This window comes from Scatophagus argus, chromosome 6, assembly GCF_020382885.2.
Source record: "Scatophagus argus isolate fScaArg1 chromosome 6, fScaArg1.pri, whole genome shotgun sequence".
NCBI classification, from domain to species: domain Eukaryota; kingdom Metazoa; phylum Chordata; class Actinopteri; family Scatophagidae; genus Scatophagus; species Scatophagus argus.
The window spans coordinates 21,722,080-21,746,772 of NC_058498.1; the positions used below are offsets into that span (position 1 = coordinate 21,722,080).

The 24,693-nt window shown below is 40.8% G+C and overlaps 1 protein-coding gene across 19 annotated transcripts in view; it reads right to left on the reverse strand.

The window, feature by feature from the left end:
- kif1aa (kinesin family member 1Aa) overlaps positions 1-24,693 on the reverse strand; it is a 39,060-nt gene that overhangs the window by 10,433 nt on the left and 3,934 nt on the right. For 3 of the 19 annotated variants that reach the window (XM_046391833.1, XM_046391829.1, XM_046391830.1), the window contains exons 3-39: positions 18,294-18,367; positions 17,959-18,141; positions 17,799-17,864; positions 17,450-17,628; positions 16,995-17,106; positions 16,646-16,723; positions 16,434-16,499; positions 16,325-16,342; positions 16,134-16,212; positions 15,974-16,052; positions 15,539-15,681; positions 14,667-14,705; positions 12,900-13,102; positions 12,128-12,207; positions 11,575-11,650; positions 10,869-10,948; positions 10,628-10,734; positions 10,420-10,500; positions 10,126-10,306; positions 9,901-9,973; positions 9,465-9,555; positions 9,223-9,371; positions 8,945-9,123; positions 8,463-8,600; positions 6,442-6,756; positions 4,190-4,308; positions 3,983-4,089; positions 3,761-3,896; positions 3,266-3,428; positions 3,058-3,148; positions 2,850-2,968; positions 2,690-2,745; positions 2,350-2,565; positions 996-1,104; positions 760-826; positions 561-645; positions 345-450 (exon numbers count right to left, since the gene is read on the reverse strand). In XM_046391833.1, coding sequence (XP_046247789.1) covers positions 345-450; positions 561-645; positions 760-826; positions 996-1,104; positions 2,350-2,565; positions 2,690-2,745; positions 2,850-2,968; positions 3,058-3,148; positions 3,266-3,428; positions 3,761-3,896; positions 3,983-4,089; positions 4,190-4,308; positions 6,442-6,756; positions 8,463-8,600; positions 8,945-9,123; positions 9,223-9,371; positions 9,465-9,555; positions 9,901-9,973; positions 10,126-10,306; positions 10,420-10,500; positions 10,628-10,734; positions 10,869-10,948; positions 11,575-11,650; positions 12,128-12,207; positions 12,900-13,102; positions 14,667-14,705; positions 15,539-15,681; positions 15,974-16,052; positions 16,134-16,212; positions 16,325-16,342; positions 16,434-16,499; positions 16,646-16,723; positions 16,995-17,106; positions 17,450-17,628; positions 17,799-17,864; positions 17,959-18,141; positions 18,294-18,367 — 4,243 coding nt within the window. The remainder of the gene's footprint in view (positions 1-344; positions 451-560; positions 646-759; positions 827-995; positions 1,105-2,349; positions 2,566-2,689; positions 2,746-2,849; positions 2,969-3,057; positions 3,149-3,265; positions 3,429-3,760; positions 3,897-3,982; positions 4,090-4,189; positions 4,309-6,441; positions 6,757-8,462; positions 8,601-8,944; positions 9,124-9,222; positions 9,372-9,464; positions 9,556-9,900; positions 9,974-10,125; positions 10,307-10,419; positions 10,501-10,627; positions 10,735-10,868; positions 10,949-11,574; positions 11,651-12,127; positions 12,208-12,899; positions 13,103-14,666; positions 14,706-15,538; positions 15,682-15,973; positions 16,053-16,133; positions 16,213-16,324; positions 16,343-16,433; positions 16,500-16,645; positions 16,724-16,994; positions 17,107-17,449; positions 17,629-17,798; positions 17,865-17,958; positions 18,142-18,293; positions 18,368-24,693) is intronic. The other 16 variants (XM_046391838.1, XM_046391836.1, XM_046391839.1 and 13 more) reach the window with 11 other exon arrangements.

Genomic DNA, 24,693 nt, shown 5'->3' on the forward strand with positions numbered 1-24,693 from the left:
AAGGTGTGCCTCCTCTGCCATGCTTTTTTTCTTTCACATACAGCTGCTTCAATACACCATGCATTTGCCAGTGTACTGTGTTCCAGTGCAGGAGCTTCAACAGCAGCAAAAAAGTGACAAGTTGGCATAAAATCACAAACATGGAGTGGTTTCCAAATTCAGCAAAGCTGCCACAACCTTAGAAGAAACAAAAATAACAATAATATATGAGGCATCTAGATGTTTCTAACACTGACTTCAAAACCATTCAAATTCAAATTTTTATGAAACCTACATGTGATGGACTGGCCCAGTGTCACGCTTACTTTGCAAAGATTCCATCAAATGTCTGCAGCAGTACGTACCGGTCATCTTGCATGGGCCTGACATACCCAGCACACAAGATGTTGAGAGAGAGAATATTGGGGTCAATGATGGTCTCATCAGCTTCAGGGGTGTTGCGAAGACGTCCTAGAAAGGCACAAGTGCCTCAGTCAGAGCAGCTCATACACAAGTCACTACCACTGTTGGTGCAGTGTTTGGTTTTCAAGGTCAGTTTTCAGCCTGAAAACCAAACTTACCCACAACAAGCTCACGGATGTCTTTCCATTCAATGTCTCCTCCTGATTCATGCACAATGGTAACAGCGATCCTCCTCTGTAGGCCCTGTGGTTGTGAAGAGGAGACAGACAGGAAAGAAACAAACAAACAAACAAAAAGAAATTCAGTACATATAAAATATTCCAAGTATTATATTTGCAGACAGTGTGATTGATATACCTGGTGTAGCAGGAATGTGCCATGACAAGGCATTCCTCCTCTGTGGTCCACCACTGCAGGGATGTAGCTGAGAAGATGAAAATAAGCTTCACTGATTTGGTCATGTGCCACTGATTAACAGTGCTGGAGACAGTTGGTTTTTCAGGATTATATTTCATAGAAAGCTCTCTGACAAAACATTCCAAACATCCAGCACAAGATGTTTGGTGAGGCAAGCAGTGACACAGGATACTCACTCTCCATTGGCTTCCAGCTCACAGATCTCAAAGAACACCATGAGATCATATTTGCTGTGGCAGGGTCCAGCCTGCGGGCGGGTCATAGCTGTCAGCTTAGTGGCAGGTACTGTGTTGAAAAAGGAGATAGCTAGCGTAAGACAGGTAAAGGGCAGACAGAGAGAAGACTAGTGTCTAACAGCAGCGAGCTGCTCTAACCCTACAAGGGAAAGAGAAAGGGAAGAAAAAAGGAAATCAGTGAGGCAGGGAAAGAAAGGAACCACTGAGTCCTGTAGAAGGAGCTCTTTACCTTCAGCAGATTTAGAAGCAACTCTGCAGTCCTATTTTAAAGGAAAATGCCACTAAACTTATTTAGGAAAATCTTTTTCCTTATGCAATTTGAAATTGTATTTACGTATTCTTAAACCTTTACAAGATCTGGATCAGTTATTATTTTACAAGACAGCTTATTGTAGTAACAAATGCACACTGAGCCAACCTGTGCATGAGGGAAAACATATGCACAATCTTTTTGAACAGTTTTCTCCTTCAACATTATGTTGTTGATCTGTAAAACTTGGCCTGACATATGAGCTGACAGCATTCCTCCAAATTAAGGTAGTTCCCCCCAAAAGGAGTTCAGAGTTAAGAGAGTGTGCATGAAAAAACAAACACATGCAGTTGTGAGGTCTGACCCAAGCTCAAGCAAAAACAGTGTAATTTTTTTTTTTTATTTTATGTATATTTGGACTAATTCACACATCATGTATGTACAGTATGGACTAAGTATCAGTAAGTCTGTGGATCAATACAGTTTATTATATCTGTGTAATATATAAGTGTACAGTATAATGTATAACATTCCCATCCCATCGAATTCAAGAAGAGCTTAAAGAAGGAACTGCAAGGAGAATCCACTACGCAGGTCGACAGTAAACACACAGTACACCAGAGAGTCAATCCAACCGAATCCTGGTACAAGAAAACTCTCTTTTATATCAAATAGTTTCATTTTTAAAACTATCACTAGTCTGTGAGCAGTAGTGGCTGTTAATTTAAACTATAGAGGAGAGATGTTGTTCTTTGTTATGGTACTTTATCTCACCCTTGCAGGAAAGTCATATCACAGGGTCAGTTACAGTATGAACCCAGTAGCTGGAAGGAATTCAGTGTTGCATTTGAGCAATAGTTCAGCAGAATTGATGCTTGTTGTCAGAGCAGCAACACAACAGAAGGGGTAGTAATGGAAGCAACAGAAACAGTGGGTAATGAAATAACTGCAACGTGGCATAACAGTCACTTGGTTTTGGAGTATACTTGATATAAAAAGGCTTTCAGTTGCAGGATTCTCTTGGATCTGACATCAATAACCAACCCGGCTTCTGAGCTTTAATAACTGAACAGATAGACGTGGGTGGAGCTGTCAGCTGAGCTCGCTCATTTGCTTCCACTAGGAAGGAAGCAGCCAAGCCAGCAGCAGACAGAGCATGGCCTGACAACGAGTCCACCAGCGCCCCACTGAACACATCTGGGACCAGGTATCGGATCAGCTCCAGTGATTTCTCCCGGTCCGGCGAGGCATCAGAGTCAACTGCTCATACCCAACAACATGAAGCTAAGATTGACATGACTTGCAGGGAGACCAGTACAAACACAATACAACATAAATAAATGGTGGAAATCGAGCAAAGTAACTCCACAAGCAGTGTGTTTACCTGGTTTGGACAGAGGCATCACCCGTGGGAACTGTCTTCTGCAGGGACGCAGTGGACTGGATGTGGAAATAAAAACAGGACATGTCTGTGTTAATGAAAACACAACAACATACATTGTATCTGTCTGTGTAGTGAATTAGTGGACTTCATAGTCAGGTACCTGATGACGTCTTTACAGAGTGGAAGAAAAGGCTGCTTCTGGTAGTGTCCAAACACCTCAAACACAATTGGCTGAGTTTTGATGTAGTCAACAAAGGATTTAGTAACTTCAACCGCAATCTATAAAAACAACACAGCGATGTCAAAATACACAATATTAAAACCCGACACAAGTCATCACTGTACAATATCTGGCTGATACTTCTTACATTCTGCACATGGTAGAAGCCAAGAGGGGGGCCACGTCCTGTGTTTTTTAGGGGTTCAGTGGAGAAAGCCTCATCGTGTCGGTGGATGAAACTGAAATCAATACAAAAATAAAACTATTTATATGTGAAACTGTAAAAGCAACATGATGGCTATTGGCAGCCAGTGGAGTAAACATGAATGATGAAGACATTTCGATGAACTGCTCACTTGAATTGGCAGAAGATGTCAGCATATTCCGCAGAGATGCTAGAGGCTTGCAGGACAGTCACTCTGAAGGTAAAAATATTACCAATTCTCAGGTGCTCCAGAGTGGTGTCAAGCGGACCGTCCAGACTGGCCTTCAGTGGATTCTCCAGCTCGTCTGCACCAGCTGTGAAAGAAGCGAAACCAAACACAGATTAAAGCTTGCATTCCAGCTTGTCAGTACACTTGGTTGTTTTCTAGCACCGTGTGCAAAGGATGGATGAGGTTTGTCCAGGACTTTGGGCCCTGACTTGAAAAGTGAATATGTATCAACTGCGCCTTGCTTCAGACCACTGCTGGACCTCGGGTTCCATTGAAAGTTTTTTTTTTTACAGAGAAATTGCCATTCTGCAGCCAGGTTAGGCCACTGTTGGGCCGAGTGGGACACAACATGCACACACACACACACACACCTTAACACACAAAACATACATCCATTCACTCATAAATTATGATTACCCGCACATGTGTTGTTGTTGACCTCATCAGCTGAGGGTCCCATTTCTGCATTCTGCCCCTCCCCCTCCACGATACGAAGCTCCTCCTGGGAAATCCCAGTGCGGGACAGTCCCACAGAGCAGGACTCGGACTGGAACTGCAAACGCAAGTTGCAAAATAGACTTAGCAGCTCAGTGTGCATGGGTCAATATCGTTTGTACTACATATAGTAATTTTCTCTACCTTTTCATACTGCTGATCCTCAAATGAGATTTTGGCAGTGCCTGACTGCCTCACTCCAGAGCCGTAGTCGGGAGCTTCCTCATCAGCTGGAGGGAAACACAAAGCACCTTCACTTCACTCCCTCAAGAAGTTTCACACAGCCTGCCCCTTAAAATCCCTTCATGCTCTTTGTCTCAGTGATGTTGAGGCTGACTATCTGAGCATTACCTGATATGGCCTGCACTGCCACTCGGAGGAAGCCCTTCACTTCTCCCTTCTCACTGACGATGGCCACACGGTGGACGAGAGGAACTGGGTACAGCAGGTTACTAAGGTAAACAAAAGCCCTGAATAGGGAGCAGAATGAGAGGGATGATAAAAGATTAAAAACAGCCGAGCTGACGAGATGGCTTACACTTGATAAAACTGCACTGGACTGGACAACAGAACACAGAGCTGCAAAGCAACCAAACAGAAGCTGGGACTGCTCTTGCGATGGCCATGGCTGCCCTTTACTATCGCTCTGTGGGGGCTTTTCCTCACCATCTATAACTATTGATATTATCAGGACAATTATGGGTCACATGCAGTAATCCTTAACTTTTGCATTGTACTGGTGAAAGCTTGGTGAGTCTAAGGAGCATGAGTGTAAGGGTCAACTGTGAATTATGTAAATAATTTCATAATACTGGAAACCAGCTCACTACTTAGCTGGACAGCAGGTGTTTTCCTCATGATTTCTATTCCTGAAATTAAGGGGAGCTTTTTGCATTGTTTACTGATTATACTGTATGCTAGTGCACTAATATGTGCAGCGTGAACGTGCCTCAGAATGAAAACACCACACTGTATATCAAATGTACAGAGCCGAAATAAGCACTTGAGGCACACTGTATTTGCATTAGATTTGAAAATACTTCAGCGAAAGTGACAAAAACTAAACTTTGAGAGAGTGAATATGGGAAAAACTGCGCTACAAAGGTTTATCTTTCTCGATTTCTCATTATTTAGTTTTTAGCTACAGTTCTCGATCTTGCAGTCAAGGACCACAACAGGGGTAGACATTTAAGGGTGGAGAGTGTCAAAAGGGAGAGGCTTATGACAAGATTGGTGAGGTGCAAAGAAGGCATGCTCAGGACAAAAAAGGGTGAACAAAAATGCTTTCAACTTCTCGACTCAAAGGAATCAAAAGCAAATGGAACAGAAACCATCATACGGCACATGGCTCAGCTTGAATAAAAAAACTGCCAACAGCTTGATATATTGTATGCTACATCAAAAACCAACGAATGACATCAGAAATCAAGCGCACCTCCGAGGTCAAAGTGATAATTTGTGTGAAGGAAGGGCACTAGTTCATCATCAGACGTATTCAAGTAAAAATTGACAAAAAAGGTCAAAATAAAAAGACTTGTGCTCTGGCATGCCTAAAAGAGACAGCTGCAGTAGAAACCAGCTCTTTCATCTTGAGATTTTGAGTCTTCCTCGAACACCACTTTGCTATTTTATATGAATAATTTCCAGACTCTTTTGTACTTATTCAGGTTTTGCAGCATGGTGAGAACATTTCTCTGTGGGTTCCTGTGTTATACAAATCACACCTGTATATACTCCATGAGACATGTCAGTGCATTTGTTAGTCTTGTTTAAAAGCCGCCAGTTTGCATTTAGCCACACATAAGTGAGACACACACCTCAAGCAGCTGTTGAGCATCAACTTTGCTTGGATTTCCATGGAAACAAAGGGTATGAACTGACCCACCCTGAACTGACATAAAGGACTTGTTTAATACAAATAGAAGTATTGTAATTTGCAAGAGAAGCATTTCGTTTAAGTGTGAAAAGACAGTTAGCAAAAAAAGGAAAATCAAGCAAGTCAAACTGGATGACATTAAAGCAAAAGATAAACCTTGAAGCCCAGAAATGTCTACACCAGTGTCCACTCAGTATCATGAAAAAAAAGTGTGTATTGGTTTTGACATTTGAGAGCATTTGTGTCTCAGACATGAGACGCAGTGACAGTGACAACCGAGACAGGGAATAGATCTTAAAGTGACTAGTTTGACTTGGTGGACTGAGCAAGCAGGAAGTGCTCAAGAGGATGGACTGAATGAAATTATCATCATCAAAAAAGTAGCCTATAGCCAAAGTTGGTTTTCAGATCTCCACTGAAGCTTCCCAGCTGAAATGCCACAACCCCGCATTGACATTACAACTTAAGTTTCCCAAGTGGACAGTTCAATGGAAAATACTAAGTATAAAGTAATACTCATGTGTCAGAAACTTGGATTCTTTGTGTATATTTCATGAACTCATGCACAACAGAGTGAGGACATTGTAAGAACATACTCTTGTCCTCTATTGGTGTTTTCTGAAATGTCATTTCATCTGTGCTGATGTCTGTCGAGGGAAACAGACCCTGCGTCTCAGCGTGAAAGAGCTAGTTTCCTCCACCAGCATGCTCCCGAAACCTCACCAACCTTCCCACTACACTGAATAATGGTGAGCGGTCGTAAAAGGGGTCCTGGCCTTCGCTGGAGCCTCGGCAGAGCTCTCCCTCATCATCATCATCATCATCATCATCATCATCATCATCATCCTCTCCCCCGAGCTCCAAGCACGGGTCGTCCAAAAAGATATCATCGTCCAGGTCCTCCAACTCCTCCAACTCCTCCTCCTCCCCTCGACCCTCCCGCTGTGGGTCAGCCAGCTCAGTAATTTCAGAGTTGGAGAGGGTCGGGGATGGGGTGGGGTCACTCATGCGCTCGCTCATGCATGTGTTGAAAATGGGGTTTCTGGTGCAGCCAGAGACATGGGAACTAGGTTAGTACAGTTAGATAAGAAAGCACACAGTTGTTGAAACAAGACGGGAGGCAGAGCACCATATGGACTGGACCACAGGAGAAAACCTGCCTCCTCCAAAATCTGCTTTTACTGTGTGTTTCAGTGGAGCGTATATAGTGGAGACACAAGGAACAGATGGGAGAGTGCGAGACAAGCAGCAAAGGTTGTTAGAGGCTTGCTGAGAGTGCATGTACAGTACTGGAAGGTGATGATTTACACCCTGTGAAAAAAGGCAAATCACCTCTTTCATTACAGTAGTAAGACATGGTTAGAGTAAGAATTTCTTCTTCACATCACTCAGATAGTTCTGTATCTGTTGTCTTGGCTCTTAACCTGTCTCTGTGCTGCTGGAAAATGTGAATTTTCCCCCATAGGATTAATGAAAACATATTTACTTAAAAACCATCTACGGTAATTTAACTAAGCTGATAAAGTTGAAAATATATTTATAGAAGACTAATTTAGTCTAAGTATCATTTAAATAACATAATAACAATCTTCTGTGAACATTTTAGATTATCAACTCCTAGTGTTAAGCCAGCGTCGGTAACACTAGTGTCATCAGTGTTAAACTCAGGAGTGTCCCATCATGGGCGTACTGAACCTTTGGTGTCTTGTCTAAGTACAAATAAACATCCACCTTCAGTCAACCACTGATATATGGTTTGACTAATGAACTATATTTAATTGGATGAAGGGCTTTTGAACACATCTGCCTGTGCTACTCACCTATGGTATGAAGAGAAAATCTAAAAGAGCTGACAAGCAATATACTTCAAGGGGACATTTTTCAGATTACTGTCTGATCATTTGTGCTTACTTGCAGCAAGTAAATGGCATCAAAGGCTTCATATGCTGAATATTATGTAACAGAGCCATGTGACTGTGTGTAGGACCCATCTGCAAGAGAGAGAATGAGGGAGCTTGGCAGAGAGACTGAGAAGGCTGTGTGCCAAAGTGGGAGAGAAAGAAACAGCAGGCTTTGAGTAGGAGGACTGAAGAAATCTCACATGTTCCAGGGCTGATTAAAAAAGACAGGCTTGGCATCAACCGATCATTTCAGTTGATTGTCAAATCCATCCTTTGTCTTGAAGCTGCAAGCCCGCGCTCAAGAGAAATATACTGACAACCGGCTACCAGCAAGAGAAGGGACTTCATTCAGTAATAATGCACAATGAATTTGAAAGTTGAAATTAGCAGCAGTATGCTGAGTTATAACTTATGAGAAAATGTCACACAGTTTTATTGTGAATAAAAATATAACCAGTTAATACATTTAAAAGGTGCTCGTGCAAATTTGTGATCATGTTTTTTGATAAATGATGCCCATGAAGTCTTTGATAAAAATACATTTTTATATTTGTTAAAATGGAGAGATTTGATTACAGTGACGCACTTAGCGCATAGGCTAGAAATACGAGACTTGAGTATGTGATGACCAAGAGACCATAATGAAGTGGGCTGCAGACTACTTCAACTTGGTGTCTCTGTCATCGTGGTCCATTATTTGACCACATGCACAGCATGTGCCAGTTACAGCCAATAGCCTCCCATTATCCTGAACACTGGATTTCTGTTGGCTTTTGTCTGAGTTCAGAATGAATGTCTTCCTGTCCAGTCTTCATGTCATACAGGGTCAGTGGTGTTTAGCATTTACCTGCCAACCAGGCGGAACCAGGGGAAGCGGTCATAAAAGGGGTCCCCTCCAGTCATCACATTTTCACAGTCTTCACTGGTATTGTTGGGCACGTCAGCAGCGCGATCATACATCTCTCTCATGAGATCGAGCCTCTGTCTGCAAGAAGCAGAAAGTGCCACGTTAAATAACTGAGCTGCAAACAAACACAGCACGGAGCTGATGAGAAATGTTCATGTGCTTTTTGTGAAATGTATTCCCCACTGAGATCCTATAAACATGTTTCATTTTTACTGTTTATTAAATGTTTGCACATTAAAGATTTGCATTTATGGGAGCAATTGCTTAAGAGAAAGTTTCTAGTAAAAAATAACTAATTTTCTGAGCTACAGTGCAGCACACCACAACAATATCACTAATATCATATATCATATATCAGTAATACATTGGTCTCAGACCTTTGAAAACATTGTCATGTAAAGACTTGCTGCATGCTCATGTACCTCAGTTTTTCCAACGTCCAGTAGTGAGTGGCTCCATTTTTCTGATCCTGCACCTCCACGGCCACAATAGTGCGGGGGAAGTGATGTTTCTCTCTGTCCTTGCTCACCTCTGGGGGCAGCAGGTCTGGGGGCAGTGGCGAATAGAGAGTGTCTGTGAGCAGCACAAACTGGAACTGGACCTGCAGGGGCACAGAAAGCATTTGTGTGGTCAGAAAGCCACATTGTAACATCAGTTGGTGTGGATATAATATAGTCTAAATGGCAGCAACATGTTGGACCTTCTTCTTGAGTTCTACACTGATGGCATTGGCCTCTTTAAGGAAGATGGCGTTCCCCCATAACAGGTCACGAAGGGAGGTAAACTGGTAGCACCTCCACTTACGAAAACTCCACACAGCCAGCTCTCTTTCCCTCTCCGTCCATTGCACTGCAAGCAAATTGGATAAAACATCATTATTTTTTTGAGTATTTTTTTTACCACTGATACAGATGGGTATATGCGCCAAGTAATTTGTACTACCTTCCTCCTCTGGCTCTTCTTCTTCTTCAGGGGCTTCCGGGTAGTAACGATCCACTTGCTTCTGAAGAGCTTCCAGCTTGCTCTCATAATCCTGGACAATTTATTAATGAAGATCAGTGTCAAGTGAATGTGGTCTTATCACATTAACAAGCCATGTAGGAACAAATGTCAGTGAGTAAACTGTTCAGCTGAGACCAAAACTAATTAAAAAATAACACTCAACTGTATGTAAAGGATAAAATAATAGCTCAGTTTCATTTAAGATGCTGTATGAGAGCTAATGACATTGATATTTTATATATACTGTATATATAAATACAGTACATATAATATTTGTGTGCAAAAAAAATAATGAACACTTATAGATCCATCTGAAAACAACACAGTTTTTCAATTAGTAACTTCCTGTGGCACACAAAGTTGCTTATCACTGTACCAGTCTTTGTTGCTCCAGAAGGTTGTTGGCCTCTTCTCTCTCTTTGCGATACTGATCTTCTAATTCCTGCAGCCTGAAGACATAAACAGAAGTAAACATCATAGGTTTGAGAAAGGTGATGTACCACCTCACAGGTCTACACGATGATGGTAAAACTCTGTCTGCTACCTACGCCGCCTTTCTTCAAAAAGTAAAGTCGAATGGCTCACTGTTTCCCCAAAGTACCTCTGTTCCATTTCCTGCTTCATGTCGATGCCCTGTTTCTCCAACAGCTCCCTCTGTGCGAAGGCCCAGTCCACAGGCTCAGCTGGGGTCTCAGCACATGGGGTCCTCTCCCTCTCAGCCCTCGCCTGAACAGGGTGGTTGAACCGGAACACATGGCTCTTCCCCAGGATGATACGGTTTCCTTTACGAGAATAAAAAAAATCTAAATGTGCTAAGCTAAACGCATATACATAGAGTGAAAATGCATATTAGGTAATACGTGGTGAAGGCAAAATTCACAGAGAGCCTACTGACCTGATTTAAGGACAGTGGGTTCTGTCACTCTCTTGCCGTTGACGTAAGTCTCAGCTCCTTCACAGGGCTCGAGGACAACTGCTGCTTATGAGAAAGAAAGAGAAAAGGACAGAGAAGAAAATATGAGGCTTCACTTCGTGCTTGTCAGTATCAAACTCTGATGTAAACAATGACAAGTCTGTGGGGCTTGAAGCTAAACATCACCCACTTTCTCCCATTGGACCACCAGAACTGGTAAAGGTGCAGTGTTCATCCTTAATAAAGTGGCCGCTGAGGACTATATCCTGACGACTGCTGGCATCTACACGACCTACCCTAAAAAAGAACAAGTGCCAAAATGATGTCAGAGCAAATTTTGTACTCAAGTGAACTCAACTGAACTGAACTGAAAGGAAGAAGATCCCTCCATACTGCATGTCTATTCGATGGGATGTCTGACAGTGTCTAACCTGGTGATCCCGTCTTTAATGTAGTACAGCAGGCACTCAGACATCAGAGGATCCTCGTTAAGATTCACCAGATGAGGTGTCTGATACAGAACAAGGAAACAGAAATTAGCTGAATAACATACATAAATCATTGATTACCCATATGTTACTTACAATATAACATAATGCACCCATTGCACATCAGAGAGCTGAAAAACAATCTTCCCTGGTTACAAACAATCAGCAGAAGTTAAAACCATGCAGACAAATTCATTCCCCACAGCTTCACAGCATGAGTGTTTAATGTAGTCTCAGGGAGATGTTATAGGGCTATAGGTCACAAATCACTGAAATGGGGGCACTAACATTATCTTTCCCCCCCATGTTTACACCTACTGCTGTCTTTGGGGAGTGTTTGAAGTGATTAATGAAGCAGATTTAAGATAACGCTTACAGAAAATGAAAAACCCTCGACTGAACTGCCTTGGCGGGGCTCTTGTTAAAGTGGGACTCAGAGAGCACTCAGAGAAGGAAACAGCTTTAAACACTTCACGGCTACAAACCTCATTGGGGGAGAACAACCCAACTGTGTCGATAAACACAGGCTGGGGCTTTCTAGGGCTATCGGAGGGCTTTGAGATAAATAAACAAACATTTTAGTGAATAATTTAAATGCCAAATATTCGATATTCAAATTTGGTTGAGGAGACATCTAATATTTTCTTACCTTCTTAGGAGAGAACACACCTACTGTCCCACCATCTTCTCGCATTGCTACACCCATTTCTGCCAGCAAAGCCTCTCTGTGGATGGATGTCAGACTCAGTATACCAAGCACCTGCATGATTTGTCTTTATGTCAAAATGCCTAAGTCATCAAATATGGCCTATATGAGATACATATGAGATACATAAGTCCATACTGCATGACCCCAATGTTTTCTCTTTGCTAAGAAGTCTATTTGTGCTTTCAACCTTTGGTGAAGAGGAAAACATTGTGCATGTGATTCATTACAATTGTCCTATTTCAAATTATGAAGTCATTTATCAGGACCACAAAAACATATTTATTAATTATATGATAAAAGTTATTATATTCTATTAATGTATTACTAGTATAATACTCCACTCCACACGTCCTGCTTCTCCACCTTGAAAAAGCATTTTTGCCAAGTAAATGTTTGTTTTTTTCTCTTTTCCCAGACAAAAGAGAATCTCAAGAGAAAAAACGAATAAATAATAAAAAAATAAAGAAAAGTAAAATATTGTTGCATATCTCACCTCTCCATCCTAATGGCTTCCGTTCTGCGAAGTTTCTCTTCCCAAGTCTCATTGAGTTCAGCAATGATCTTCTCTGTTTCCTGACATTTCAAAGGACAGTGGTAATTAAAGTAAACGGTCATAGCAAAGACAAGTATGGCGATAGCATTGTATTTCATCCTGTCAACAAATCCAACTGAAAAGACCAAAACCAATAACGACCTGATCCTACTATCAGGTAGCCAAAGCTGGATATATTTTCTTCCTGTGTGCTAGACAGCTGCGCTGTTGTCATAATGCCCCTTAATTAAGATGAACATGGACACTGTAGATTATTTTGACTCCTGCTGCCATAAATGCTCACTACAGAGCGCCAAATCCATTACTGAAAACAGTCCTCAACAAATGCAAAACTGACCACTTGTTTGAGTCCTGTTTCCGCATTATTTCAAAATGAAACTACAGGGGCAATGACTATGAACAATCACACTGAGTATAGGACTTTTGTTGTCTACAATTCCACATCTCTCTAAGCTCACTTCCTTTCGTCCCTATTTTATTGATTCTCTATTACAGGCATAAAATGTCCTCAAAACACTTAGAGATTTATAGTCAGAACAAATCTGTCAGCCTCACAAAGTCAGAGAGTATTGAGAAACAGACTAATATATTGCTGGTCTTGGTCTTCTCACACAGTGAGGCTTTATCTAATGATCTAAGAATAGGCAGCTGATGAGTGTTGTATACATGCTGTACAGTTACATTGCGTCAATGCAAGCTGTCCAGTATTCACCTTCAGCCTCTCGATGGCCTCTTCGCTGCCTGGGCTGAACATGATGCGGTCATGCAGACTCGCAATGGATCCTGCACGGCTGGACAAGGCTGAGAGAGACGGAGAGGGACTCATCCCCGTCATGGCATTGGTCACTGTGGAGAGATCATCCCTTTGATTCACAGCTTGGGCTTTATTGTTATTGTTCTCGTAATCGGATAGGTCTGTCGGGGTGGGACAGGGGCACGGCGTGTGTACAGGGAGGTGTATTGGGGTAATTGATAATAGGGATTAAAGAAATGGAAAAATGCAAACAGATAAGGAAGAGAAGAGAAGGGAGAATAGAAAAGAAACAGAAAGAATATTTGTGGCCTGAAACAATTCATATAAAGTCACAAAGACAAGTCTGAATTGCTAGTATACAAGCGAGGGCAGCACCAGCAGAACTAACTTAAAGGATGCAACAAGAAGTCCACCCAGCCATGACCAAAGAAAATGCAGCTAGTGCACAAAAAGCATCATTCAAAAACAAGAACAATTGCCATACATACACTGTCCATCTGCAATTTCAGATAATCTAGTATGAGACAATGATTCTGTTGCTCACTTCCAATCAAGCTTCTTTAATGGGGAAAAAGTTAGTCATCATGTATGGAAAATAAAATGCACAAGCCAGGCCTTCATTTGTGCAGAGACGTAATGACTCATTTGTAATAGCGTCATATTTCTGACAGACATCACTGGGAAGTCAGAATTCTCAATTAAGATTATTATCTAAAAGCAGCAAGATGCATTTAATGCTCAGTGTGCTTCTCTAAAATTACCAATGTCAAACAGATTACTGAAAGCAGAAATCCAGTTCTCTGGCAGAGAAACGCACACAGTGGTGTGTTTGTTTGGATAGCTTAGAAACCTACGCCATGATTGGACATTTTTTAATCAAAGTTAGTATAATTTTCTGCTTAACCAAATGGTCTAAAAAAAGTCTGATGCAGACATCATGCTTCCTGTTTTCTGTTTCTGTGTTTTATCTTGACATCGTTGTGGCACCTTGAGGGCCTATGATAGATTCTACAAAATAAAGAATAGCAACTCTGCAGCTGCTGCTATGGCAACACCGAGTAATACATTGGTAAAGTGCATCACAGTCATCCATCTGGACAGGCTGTTGCCTGCCAAGATGGATCACATAATATTGCCTTTGCAGTGTAGTTGATGAAGTCGTGTATTATAGGAAGACGATAAAAAATTATGGCATAAAATGAGATGACTACCTCAAAAGACCCATATTATGCAAGTGATTATCTCTGTCTGTGACTGAGGGCTGCATTATCATCTTATGTTTTCTGTCATGGCTGACAACAGGAGGCGATAGAGCCAGACAGAGCCTGCTAGAGGAAGGGAAAGCTACAGCTTCTACACTGGGGAAATTAAAGATCGGGATAAAACATATTTCACAGTGGTCCATCATCTTTGATATTGTATTGATCTGCTTTGTTGTTTCATGAACATTTAAGCTCTGCCCCACCAATGCCACAGCTACGAAGGCACACACAGATCTCTGCAGCACCGTGACATGGCACATACTCAGCTCTGGACAACATGCTACTTATACTGCATCAACATTAGTTACTTGTATTTCAGTGCAACTTGCCTATAACATTCTGAGTGATTGTTTATGACATTATGGTGCTGCAGAGAACACAGAACAACTACTATTTATGCTCACAGTTAGCACCGGCAATGCTAAGCTGCCAAAACAGCAAAAGCAAGAGCTAGAAAACACACATTTCAAACCCTCTATGTCAGGACCAGATGCTCGATATGCTGGGAGAAGACAAGATAAAGAGTAACAGGGAGAGAAAGAGAGAAAGAGAGAAAGAGAGAGAGAGAGAGAGTGCAACACCTTGAGATAAAAATGTTTATGGATTTAAACATTCACTCATTACTTGACCTGGGTAGGGCAGTGAAAATAAATAAACATCAATTTTCCTCCACTGCTCTCAAAGTACATAACTTTACAATTTCATTTCAATTCCTCTTTCTCTGACAAATTTCAATTAATTGTTTACACAATGGAACAAAAACATGCTTTTGAGACAAATGTGAAGATGCAGTGAAAAAGGGGGCAAGGTGCATTCACTTCTTTTTGTTGACCTATGCTATTTAAACAAATACACTAGCTCTTACATTTATCATGCAGTACAATAGTATCTTTACATTAGACCCTCTGTGTCCCTAAAATGCCTACAAAATCTCCATACCTTTCTTTCTATTAAATGCTAAAATTAGCTATCTTACATGGTTGCTCCAGAATTCTTGATATCCCACCCACACTGCTTCCAGAGAGTAAACTGCACTTTGACAGCGCTGTTCCCAAGGAAATATAAAGAGACTCACTATCTGTTCATCTACATTCAAGTCCTCCCATTGATTTTTCGGTGCCCCTTAATTGGCGTCGTTTTCTATCTAGTAGGTCAACACACACAATGCTTTTGAGGGAGAATACGAGTGCATTGCTTGTGGGGGGGGGGGGCTGGCTGGCTTAAGTGAGACTAACATCAAGAATAGTGCTCACACTAACAAAACCATTACCAAACGTTAGGAATTAAATTTAGAGATAGCTCTAATGGTCACATAAAACCAATAAATGACCTTACTCTCAATGATGTCACCCAGGCCCTGGGCGTAGAGGAGCTCTTTCAGACGAGACACCTCCTCCTTTAGCTCACGCACCAATCGGTTGTTGGGATCCTCATTGATGACAGCATTACAGCGAATCTGTTTGGCGCGGTCTGCATACCTGTGGATATAATGGAGGGATCATTGAGCTTGCTAACAAAGGTGAAAAAGGAGAAAAAAAGCGTGCACACACACATCACACACATTCACCATCCCCCTGACATCACACATCCAATGCAATTCTGGAGCCCAGCACTGCAGCTCATGAAGGGTGTCTGAAGTGTGAAACTGATGCAAGGAAAACGTGTATTACACAACACTGTGCTTTCACTGGCATCAGTGTCCTTCAAAGTCACACTCAGCAGCTGCGTGGGAGTTAAAAGATGCAGCAGAAGAAGTGGTCTGTTCTCTACCTGAGGGTGCTTAGGGTCTCATCGTAGTTAATGTCAGCTGGACTCAGGGCAGCTACCATTGCAGTGCGAGAATTCCCCCCTGACGCAATAAAGATAAAAACACTTCAGTTTGAGGACTAATGGATCAGTAACAAAACACTGGCAAAGTGTTTGTTCATACCCAAATTTTCTCTCAGCAGCCAAGTCAAAACTGAATCTCTGTAGGGGATGAAGCTTTCCACTTTCTTCTTCTTTTTATTCTGAGTATTCAATTAAAGGCACAATGAAAATCTATGTAATTAATGGCATTTAGGTGAAGAAAGACAATAAATAAACGCATAACAATTTAACTAAATAATTGAAATAAATTACCTTATTCGACCCAGAGTCCTAAAATGAAGCAAACAGTAAAATTAACGTGCTTATCCCACATAACATCTGCTTCATGCTCTGAAATACAATATGCAGACATAATACATACCACTTCTGCCAAAGCAGAGATGACTTTCCCCAGTGTAGTTAGAGATTTGTTGATATTTGCTCCTTCCTGATGAAGAAACAGATGATGTAAACACGCTGATTAACTGCTTTAATATGTAATTATTCATAGTGAACATTTCTCATGTAGGCAAAGATATGTGTTTTCAGATCTGTATTTTAATATCCAAGATGCGGTTGAGGGAAACATTTCACCTTCAGCCTGGTCCCTTTGGCTCCAGTAGAATCTGCCCTCTCACTGCCAGCCAAATCCACCAAACTTATTTTGCTCACCTGCAACAGAAAATCCAATAAACAAACTGCAAAACATCAGCTGTTCATCTTTGTTCCAGCCAGAGGTTTCAGTAAAAAAAAAAAAAAAAAAAAAAAAAAATCTAACAATGTTACCTTATCATTACAGTATGACCTTCAAACAATCATTGATTTCCAATTTACGACAAGATTTAAATCAGTGTCTTCAATCAGCCTGTAGATGAGCGGGGGCAGCTGTTCAATGTTAAACAAGTTCGTTCGAGATGTGATAAAGGAAAACCAAAAAACGTACCTTCTCAGAAGTGTTATCAGTGTCAGCATCATGGCGTTTCTGAGTGAATATGATGTTAAAGACAGCATGCGAGCGACTGCTTGTCTCATTCATGTTGGTGGCTGCCACAGTCCTGCACAGTGATTACATCTTTATCAGTTTATGCAGAAAACTGTTTCTACAAGGAGGATGACAAGAGGAAACAGCTGGTCCAAGAAAAGGAATTCAAAGTGAGAATAGGTAGAATACAAATAATTAGCTGAACCATTGCATGTTCCTCTACCAGAAATGTCTCTGATGTATTTGTGATCTCTAATTCAGGCACTAACATATCCAAACTCCTGGTATGTGACAAGTATTTTTATCTTTCAATTAGTTTTACTATGCAAAAGTTTCTCTGGCAAGAACCAAAAATGGTGCACATAGTACATTTCACCAGTCCATCTACAACAACAGAGTGTAAGCAGCTACATCACCTGGCCTTGTTGCCAGAGTCCATCAGGTCCTGGATGTCATTGTAGGAGGTGACAGCCAGCTTAGACAGGTCCTCCACATAAGGTCCCATCAGAGGATGTTCTCTGACACGCAGGTTCCCTTTATTTTTGGGGTTCAGTAAGTCCCTCACACGTTCGCAGTAGATCTCCATGTAGCTCACCTGTTCAAATTCATAACGTTAGCTTGAACATTCATAACAGGCGTCAGGTTCAGGTGTGCTGCATTTACAGTGTAACTTCATTTGGATTAGTAGCAAGGCTCTTGACTAATACAAGTAATAAACCAAACTACAAACAGAAGAATCTGATGGCAGAGAGCACCAGTGCTTACCTCCACAGAATAAGACATGCTGTTGTCTGTATTGTCATTGATCTTCGTGAAAAGATCTTCACACATCTGGGAGGTGATAAACAAGAACATTACGTCCATAATTGTTACATCTGAGAAATGAATTTTACTGTGAGCACAGGAAATCAGAATAAGCCTGTACCAGGGGAATAATTCCTTGCTGATCCTTGACATCCTGTTTCCCCATCATGGTGTAGGACTTGCCAGCACCGGTCTGCCCATAAGCAAAGATGCAGACATTGTAGCCCTCAAAGGCATGCAGCAACATTTCCTCTCCAATGTCTTTGTACACTCGCATCTGAGAGGCAAAATTGACGTCCTCGGGCTGTGGACAAAGATCAATAATTAGCCACTCCTTGAATTTTGTCATTAAACTAACAACTGCAACATAAAGCCATTCATAGTAATGCAAATGTGTGTCTATTTGTTGGGGGTGTCCATAAAATATTTGTACTGTAGAAGTGCAGAAAGAATTACCGAGGTGTGGGACCAGTAGGAGTAATCAAAGTTGAAGCTCTTGTTGTCTTTGGCCTGCTTGGGGTTGATGATGGCTGAAAGACAGGACAGGGAACACAGGTTAGAGGAAAGGTGAAACTGTATCTGAGCTGTGTCGGTGTCATGATGTGCTAACGGAGCAGGGAAGTCCCGTGTCGCCTCCTCGTTCTGTCATCTTTACTGTTTGGGCCTCTGGACTAAAGCCAAACATTAGACTGCAGATGTACTGGGACAAGAAATCTACTGGCATCATTTGGAAGATGAACACACGGAGCTGAAAAAAAACATGTCCTCACACTGCAGGTGGTGGATTGGACTGAAATACATATGTTGTGTTATAGCAGTAGCCATCAGCTGCTTGTTGAAACATTGCCAAAAAACTGACTCTACAGGATTGGAAAAATTGTAGAAAGGCAGTTATTACTTTCAAACATTAAATTATTTAATGAAAATATGTAATTTGGAGGTTCTGGTGAAATAACAGAGGGACTCACTACTGACCTTCAAATTTCAAGGTGACACATTATGAATCAATTATTATTACACAGGATGACTCAACCACATGAAAAACAAATCTGCCGCATAGCCCTGCTGGTGGCTGTGTGACGCTGTAGCACTGATTAAACTTTATTTTTTCTACTTAGCCTTTATTTGGATAAGACAGCTCATGCATTGATGGGGGAGGGGAATGGGGACGTCATGAAATGGGGATTTATAGCACCGCTTGTGATGTAAAAATGTCCATTTAACTAAATGAGTCAAATAGGATAATACTTTTCTTCCATTACATGTTAGTTTAAATGAAATCAAAGCAGTTTAAATGTAACTGTGCACATACAGCGCTCTTCCAGTCTGACTGACCTCTAAAAGTGCAGCATTCACACATTTACACCAACATTCATACACTGGTGTCAGAAGATACCATACAAGGTGCCACCTGCTCCTCAGGAGCAATAATCATTCACAAACACCCAGACACCAATGAAACGGCCATCGGGAGCAATTTGGGGTTCCACAAACCACAGAGGGATTGAACCACCAACCTTTGAATTGTTGGATGACTGCTCTACCTCCTGAGCCTTTTTATTGATTTATGATGGTCAGTGTTTGTTTTTGTAATTACAGAGAAACCCTGGTCTGGTAGATTTACATCCCAAAGATGATCAGTGATGACTCTTTAATTTGATAAAGTAGTTTCCTCCTGATAACTGACCAAACTTGAAATTTGATATATCTGTTCCGTCATACTCAATAACAAAAACAAAAACAAAAACAAACCCTAACCCTTCTTCTGCTTTATTTAATGTGTTAGTTGAGTTTTTTCCTTTGTATTCAAACTTCAGTTCTCAGGCTTTGAAGTGTAGCTGATGAGGTTTATGTAGCTTATAGTGCTGTATATCCATGATACATGCATCCGGAAAATAATATAATAATGACTTATATTTCACAGCTTTCTCTTTTGTCCAAATGTTGAACTTGTGGAATAACAAATTTGATACAACAACAAGATTACCGAGTCAAATGAACGTTCAAATATTTTCAAAAAAATCAACATGAAGCAACATTAAAGAGGATTTGCAAAAAAATTCTTTCAGAAATAACACTTGTGTGGTTGGATGCTAGCACCTACTATGCTCATTCTCATGATTTAGAAATACACTTTACTTCTGCTGTTTACATTGGTCAGTTAAAGCCAAAATTTCTGATTCAGATAGAACGATATATCTGGTGTGGTCTGGTCATGCCAGCTCTGAAAATGCTTCCTCCCTGCTCTCAGAGCTCCAAACACCATTTTCTCTGCTGATGCAGATACGGCCGATAATAGAGGAAAGGGCCCAGGGCTAAGTACACTCTCAAGTAAGTGTACACATGATTATTTCCTCTCTACGCTGCTACTATGTTTTCAGCTAGGAAATACAGGCCAGTGTGGCTGACTTGGGTTTTGGATTTCAGGTCCATTTATCACCATGACACAAAGATGAGGCGTCATTTACCGGGCATGATGTGTTCAGGTACTCGTAGAGGCACTGCAGATGCACTGCAGTTTATGCACAGCGCTCTCTTTCATATTTATCCTAGAGGAGCACTCTGCGCTTGTCATTTTCATAAAATACATGAGGTTTCCTGCTAACCGCTGCTACAAAATACATTTTATCAATCATCTAGAGATGTCCATTTCCCCTAATGTGCTCCTGCCACAAATGGTCTACAGTAATGAGCGATGACATGATACATGTTCAGAAATTCCTGTTAGACCTAAATATCTACTTAGAATTAGAGTGAGAGTTAACATTGACCAAACAATAGTTATTAATTCCTGTGCTCATTCCATTTGTATATCACTGATGGTGGTTAATCTGTTACCTGCCCCAGTTAACTTTGGTGTTTAGTGTTACAGAGCAAAATGGGGGGGGGGGGCACAGTTGTATAGTATAGTTAGTAGTTATAGTAAAAATAAGATAAACAAAGATAAGCCTTTATTAATCCCCAGAGGAGAAATTCATTCAAACATTATTTAAGAGAGGCTTTGTTAACTAGTCACTTTACAGAGAAATTGTTTCTCTGACGTGGTGATGCAGGTTAAACATTGAAAATATGAGTATATCAGAGTGGCTTCTAATATCTTGTAACAATAGCAACTTTTTTTCTTTTGCTTTCATACTGCATAAGCAGCAATAACACACATCATATATCCCAAGTTGCCGAGTGGTGATAACAGAGAAGAAAATGATTTGGGGAAATTGTTTTTTCTTGTAAATAAGGTTAACTTGGCTCTTCTGTACCAGAAGAAAGCCATCAAATAAAATAAATCTAAAAGGAAACATGTATTACTTTACCAAACCAAAGCTCTATAAAGAAATATATATCAAGATGTGGCTATTACCCAGAAGCAGCCTCTGCACTACGACATCCTCTCTTTGCTTATTCATCTTGGTGTGATTCATAAAAGACCTCCACAACCAGAACCGGAAAGAAAAGTGCTCTCAAATAATGTAATAACTTTACATTGGCAGTGACTGGCAGCATAGAGAAGTGCTCCAGTGAGACATGGGGAAGCTGACTATTTTATTTTAATTGAACTCAGTAGCTTGGGTGATGTCAGTTTGTGTGTCATAGAGTGATCACACCCTGAGGCCAGATTTAGCAGCATATTAAGCACACAGAGCATGTCTCCCACCTTCATCATGCTCCCTTTTACTATCCGACTTCTCTTTTTTGAAACTCTTTTTAATTACGGAGTGTTGAACTTACAGATGATGCCGGGTGTGGAAGCCACGTCATGGAAGGCAAACATCATTAAACAGGATACAACAGCAGCTCATTTTTCTTCTGGTAGTGTTCTCGCGTACTTCCTCACTAGAGGTGGTCAGCAGATTCTGCATGTATCATATCTGTGCTTTCACATATAAATTTCATATATAAACAAAAACAACTTAGCTGACGCTGATTCCTTAACCTGGAATATTGCAGCCAATCTTACCTACTAGTCTTTGATTCAGAGCTGTTTGCTAAATAATTTTTAATTTATTATTCATGAATTGCAAGTTATTTGTTCCTTCATGTTAGGGCTGAAACGTATTTTCATTATCGAATAATAAGCTTAAAAAATATAAGGGATGGCATGTCACCAGAGTTTAACGCTAAATACAATTCAACTATATTGTTTGCTGTGGTTATCTTGGGGTGTATCCACAGCTACCATCAGCTCAGTTAGCCATGGAGCTAAAGGCCAACTGAAGCTGACTGAAATTTTCCTGGACTGCAACTGGACCACAAAATAATCACTTCGGGCAACAGGGTTCATCTCAACGGGGCAAACCTGCAAGTCAACACGGACTGGACACATTCCCAGAGTTGTAAGAATATTTCCTTTCTTGACATTTTCTGAGTTTGTTTTGCACATTTTAGAGCAAACGCTATGACAGCTTGTGAAATTTTGCAAACTCTGCAGTGTTATACATCCTCCAGCTGAAACTATTCTGAGCTATCGGACTGCACAAAGTGGTAATGCGAGACGGGGTGGGCCAGGTCTAGCTGGTTGGCATGCTAACTTCAATAGATGTCTCTGCAACACAATACACAACTTTGACACAACATCAACACTACTGTTTCTTCATACTGTATTAATAAAGTAAGTTCATTTTTGCTTTGAAGCTAAAATTCTGGCCATATCATGAACATTATTGCACCTTTAACTGTTCCATGGTGACAAAAGTGTTAGCAAAAGCTTTTCTGTTTAATAATGCAGAAACTGTGCAACCTCTTTTCACAATGATCACTTTTCTAATACTCAAACCACTATAAATATTTTCAAATACAGGGTATTATTTCACCACTGCTGAATGCTTGTATTGCGCAGGAATAGTTACTCATGTTATGCATGTTATGTTTATAAGCATATTATGCTGCATGTTTCAAGGGGACTGTTCCACATTTATTTCTAAGGTCTACATGTAACCTCAAAGATATTGTAGGGTATGTTTTGAATAGCAACTTTTAAAAGCACTGACTGATTTTTTGTCACATGTAATGTGAGTTATCAATGATTTTATTTCCTGAAAATCAGTACTGGAATTTGAAAACAATGTAAAACTGTATATTTTGAAGCAACCCTCACTGAATTTTTATGTTTCACAAATTGTTTTGTGTGCTCGCTGCTCATTATTATCACTCATTTATCCTAATTGTACTGGTGATTATATGATCAACTTTAGTTGTCACACATTATATTTTCAGCATCTTTGTATGGCACGTTCCATGTTTATCTTTGTTCACAGCTGTCAGGTCTTCAGAATTGTGACTGAGTGATCCTGTTCTGACTGTCACGGGTGACCTGCCCCAGTCAATAGGAGAGGAAATGTGGCTGCATCAGCAGATCTGGCAGAGGGGACATGAACCCACTGACAGAGACAGAAGGAGAGCCACGTAGATGCTAAACTCAGCAGCACCACCACCGTTTATAGAGGTGTGCTTTCATTCAAATAGACTGAATACACCACAACCACACAATTTGCCACTGAGGAGGGACATAAACTCTTTTGTATATAGATATTACCAAGTGTTATAATGGTTAATATGAGAGATTTTTGATTCCATCCAGTAGTGAAATTTATTTAAGTTCTTTTGCTGTTCCATAAAATTCAGTCTATCCACCAAGAATATGCACCCGATTGCCTTCTAAAGAGAGGCCTAGTTTTCCTTCAGGTCTGTCCCCTGCATCTTAATTAAGGTCAGTGTGGGAGGGAAGAGCTCCCAGACAACAAGATTACTGCCATTCTCCCACTTTGTGGGAACTGGGCTATTGACCAACACATGAGTGTCAGCCAGCACAAAGCAGAGAGTGAGACACACACAAAAAACTACACAATTCCTCCTTCTTCTTCCTTTCCTCAACCCAGACTACAAAAAGACAAGGGGACATTTCTACTGAAATGCCCCCCCCAAGACACTGCAACCAATGGGCTTTTTCAGGACATCAGTGTCCTCACATCCTCCAGTTCACATCCAGAGCCATTGACTCAGTTTGGGAGAGAACAATCTGCCCTACTGAAAGGCCTGCATTCTCCCTGAAAGCAGCTTTGTGGTCTGTGTAGGTCTGACCAACAAAAGGTTTTCTAGTGCTGTTGGCATAATGCTAAACTCAGTTTAATCTCTGGATTTTGAGAGACTGATTTAACAGAGTCAAGTTAGGCCTGACTACAATCTGTTCACATATGTCTACTTTTGTCTGTAATGTGAGTGTCAGTGTGTGAGTGTGGGTGCCTTCCCACAGTATGTAAACAATCAAACTCAAGCCCCCCTATCTCCCAGGTTTAACTGGATGCAGGTCTAAAAAGATTTATGGTTGACTTATATTCAATGTCACAATAACTTCTGATTTGACTGATAAAATAAATCTGACAAAACAAAGACCAGAAACAGCCAAGTCTATAAAATAAATTGGCTCTCCATCTTTTTATGAAAGCATATGATATATTTTATACAAAGACTACAGTACCTTGACAGTGTGACTGATGATGTATATTATTGAATGAGCCACAGTACAGCTTGTACTGCAAACGTTGGGTTCTCCCCAGAGGTCTCCAAACAAATAAGAACAGGGTTGTGAACAATGCAGAGTATAAGCAAGAACTGTCCAAATTATCATAAAGTAAAGGACAAGTAGACACCAGACTGATTATCATGGAAACATGCCAGTGAAATTCACTGAAATTCAAGTATTTTTAAGTCACATGTACTTGGTGACCTTGCTTGTTGACACAAAATCAACAAAATGTTTTCACCATCATGGTAGGAATTCTTCAAGGGACAGTGCAAAAATAGAAACAATTAATTTGAAATTTTTAAAGTATTTAGTCTAAGGGATCACAAGGTGCAACAA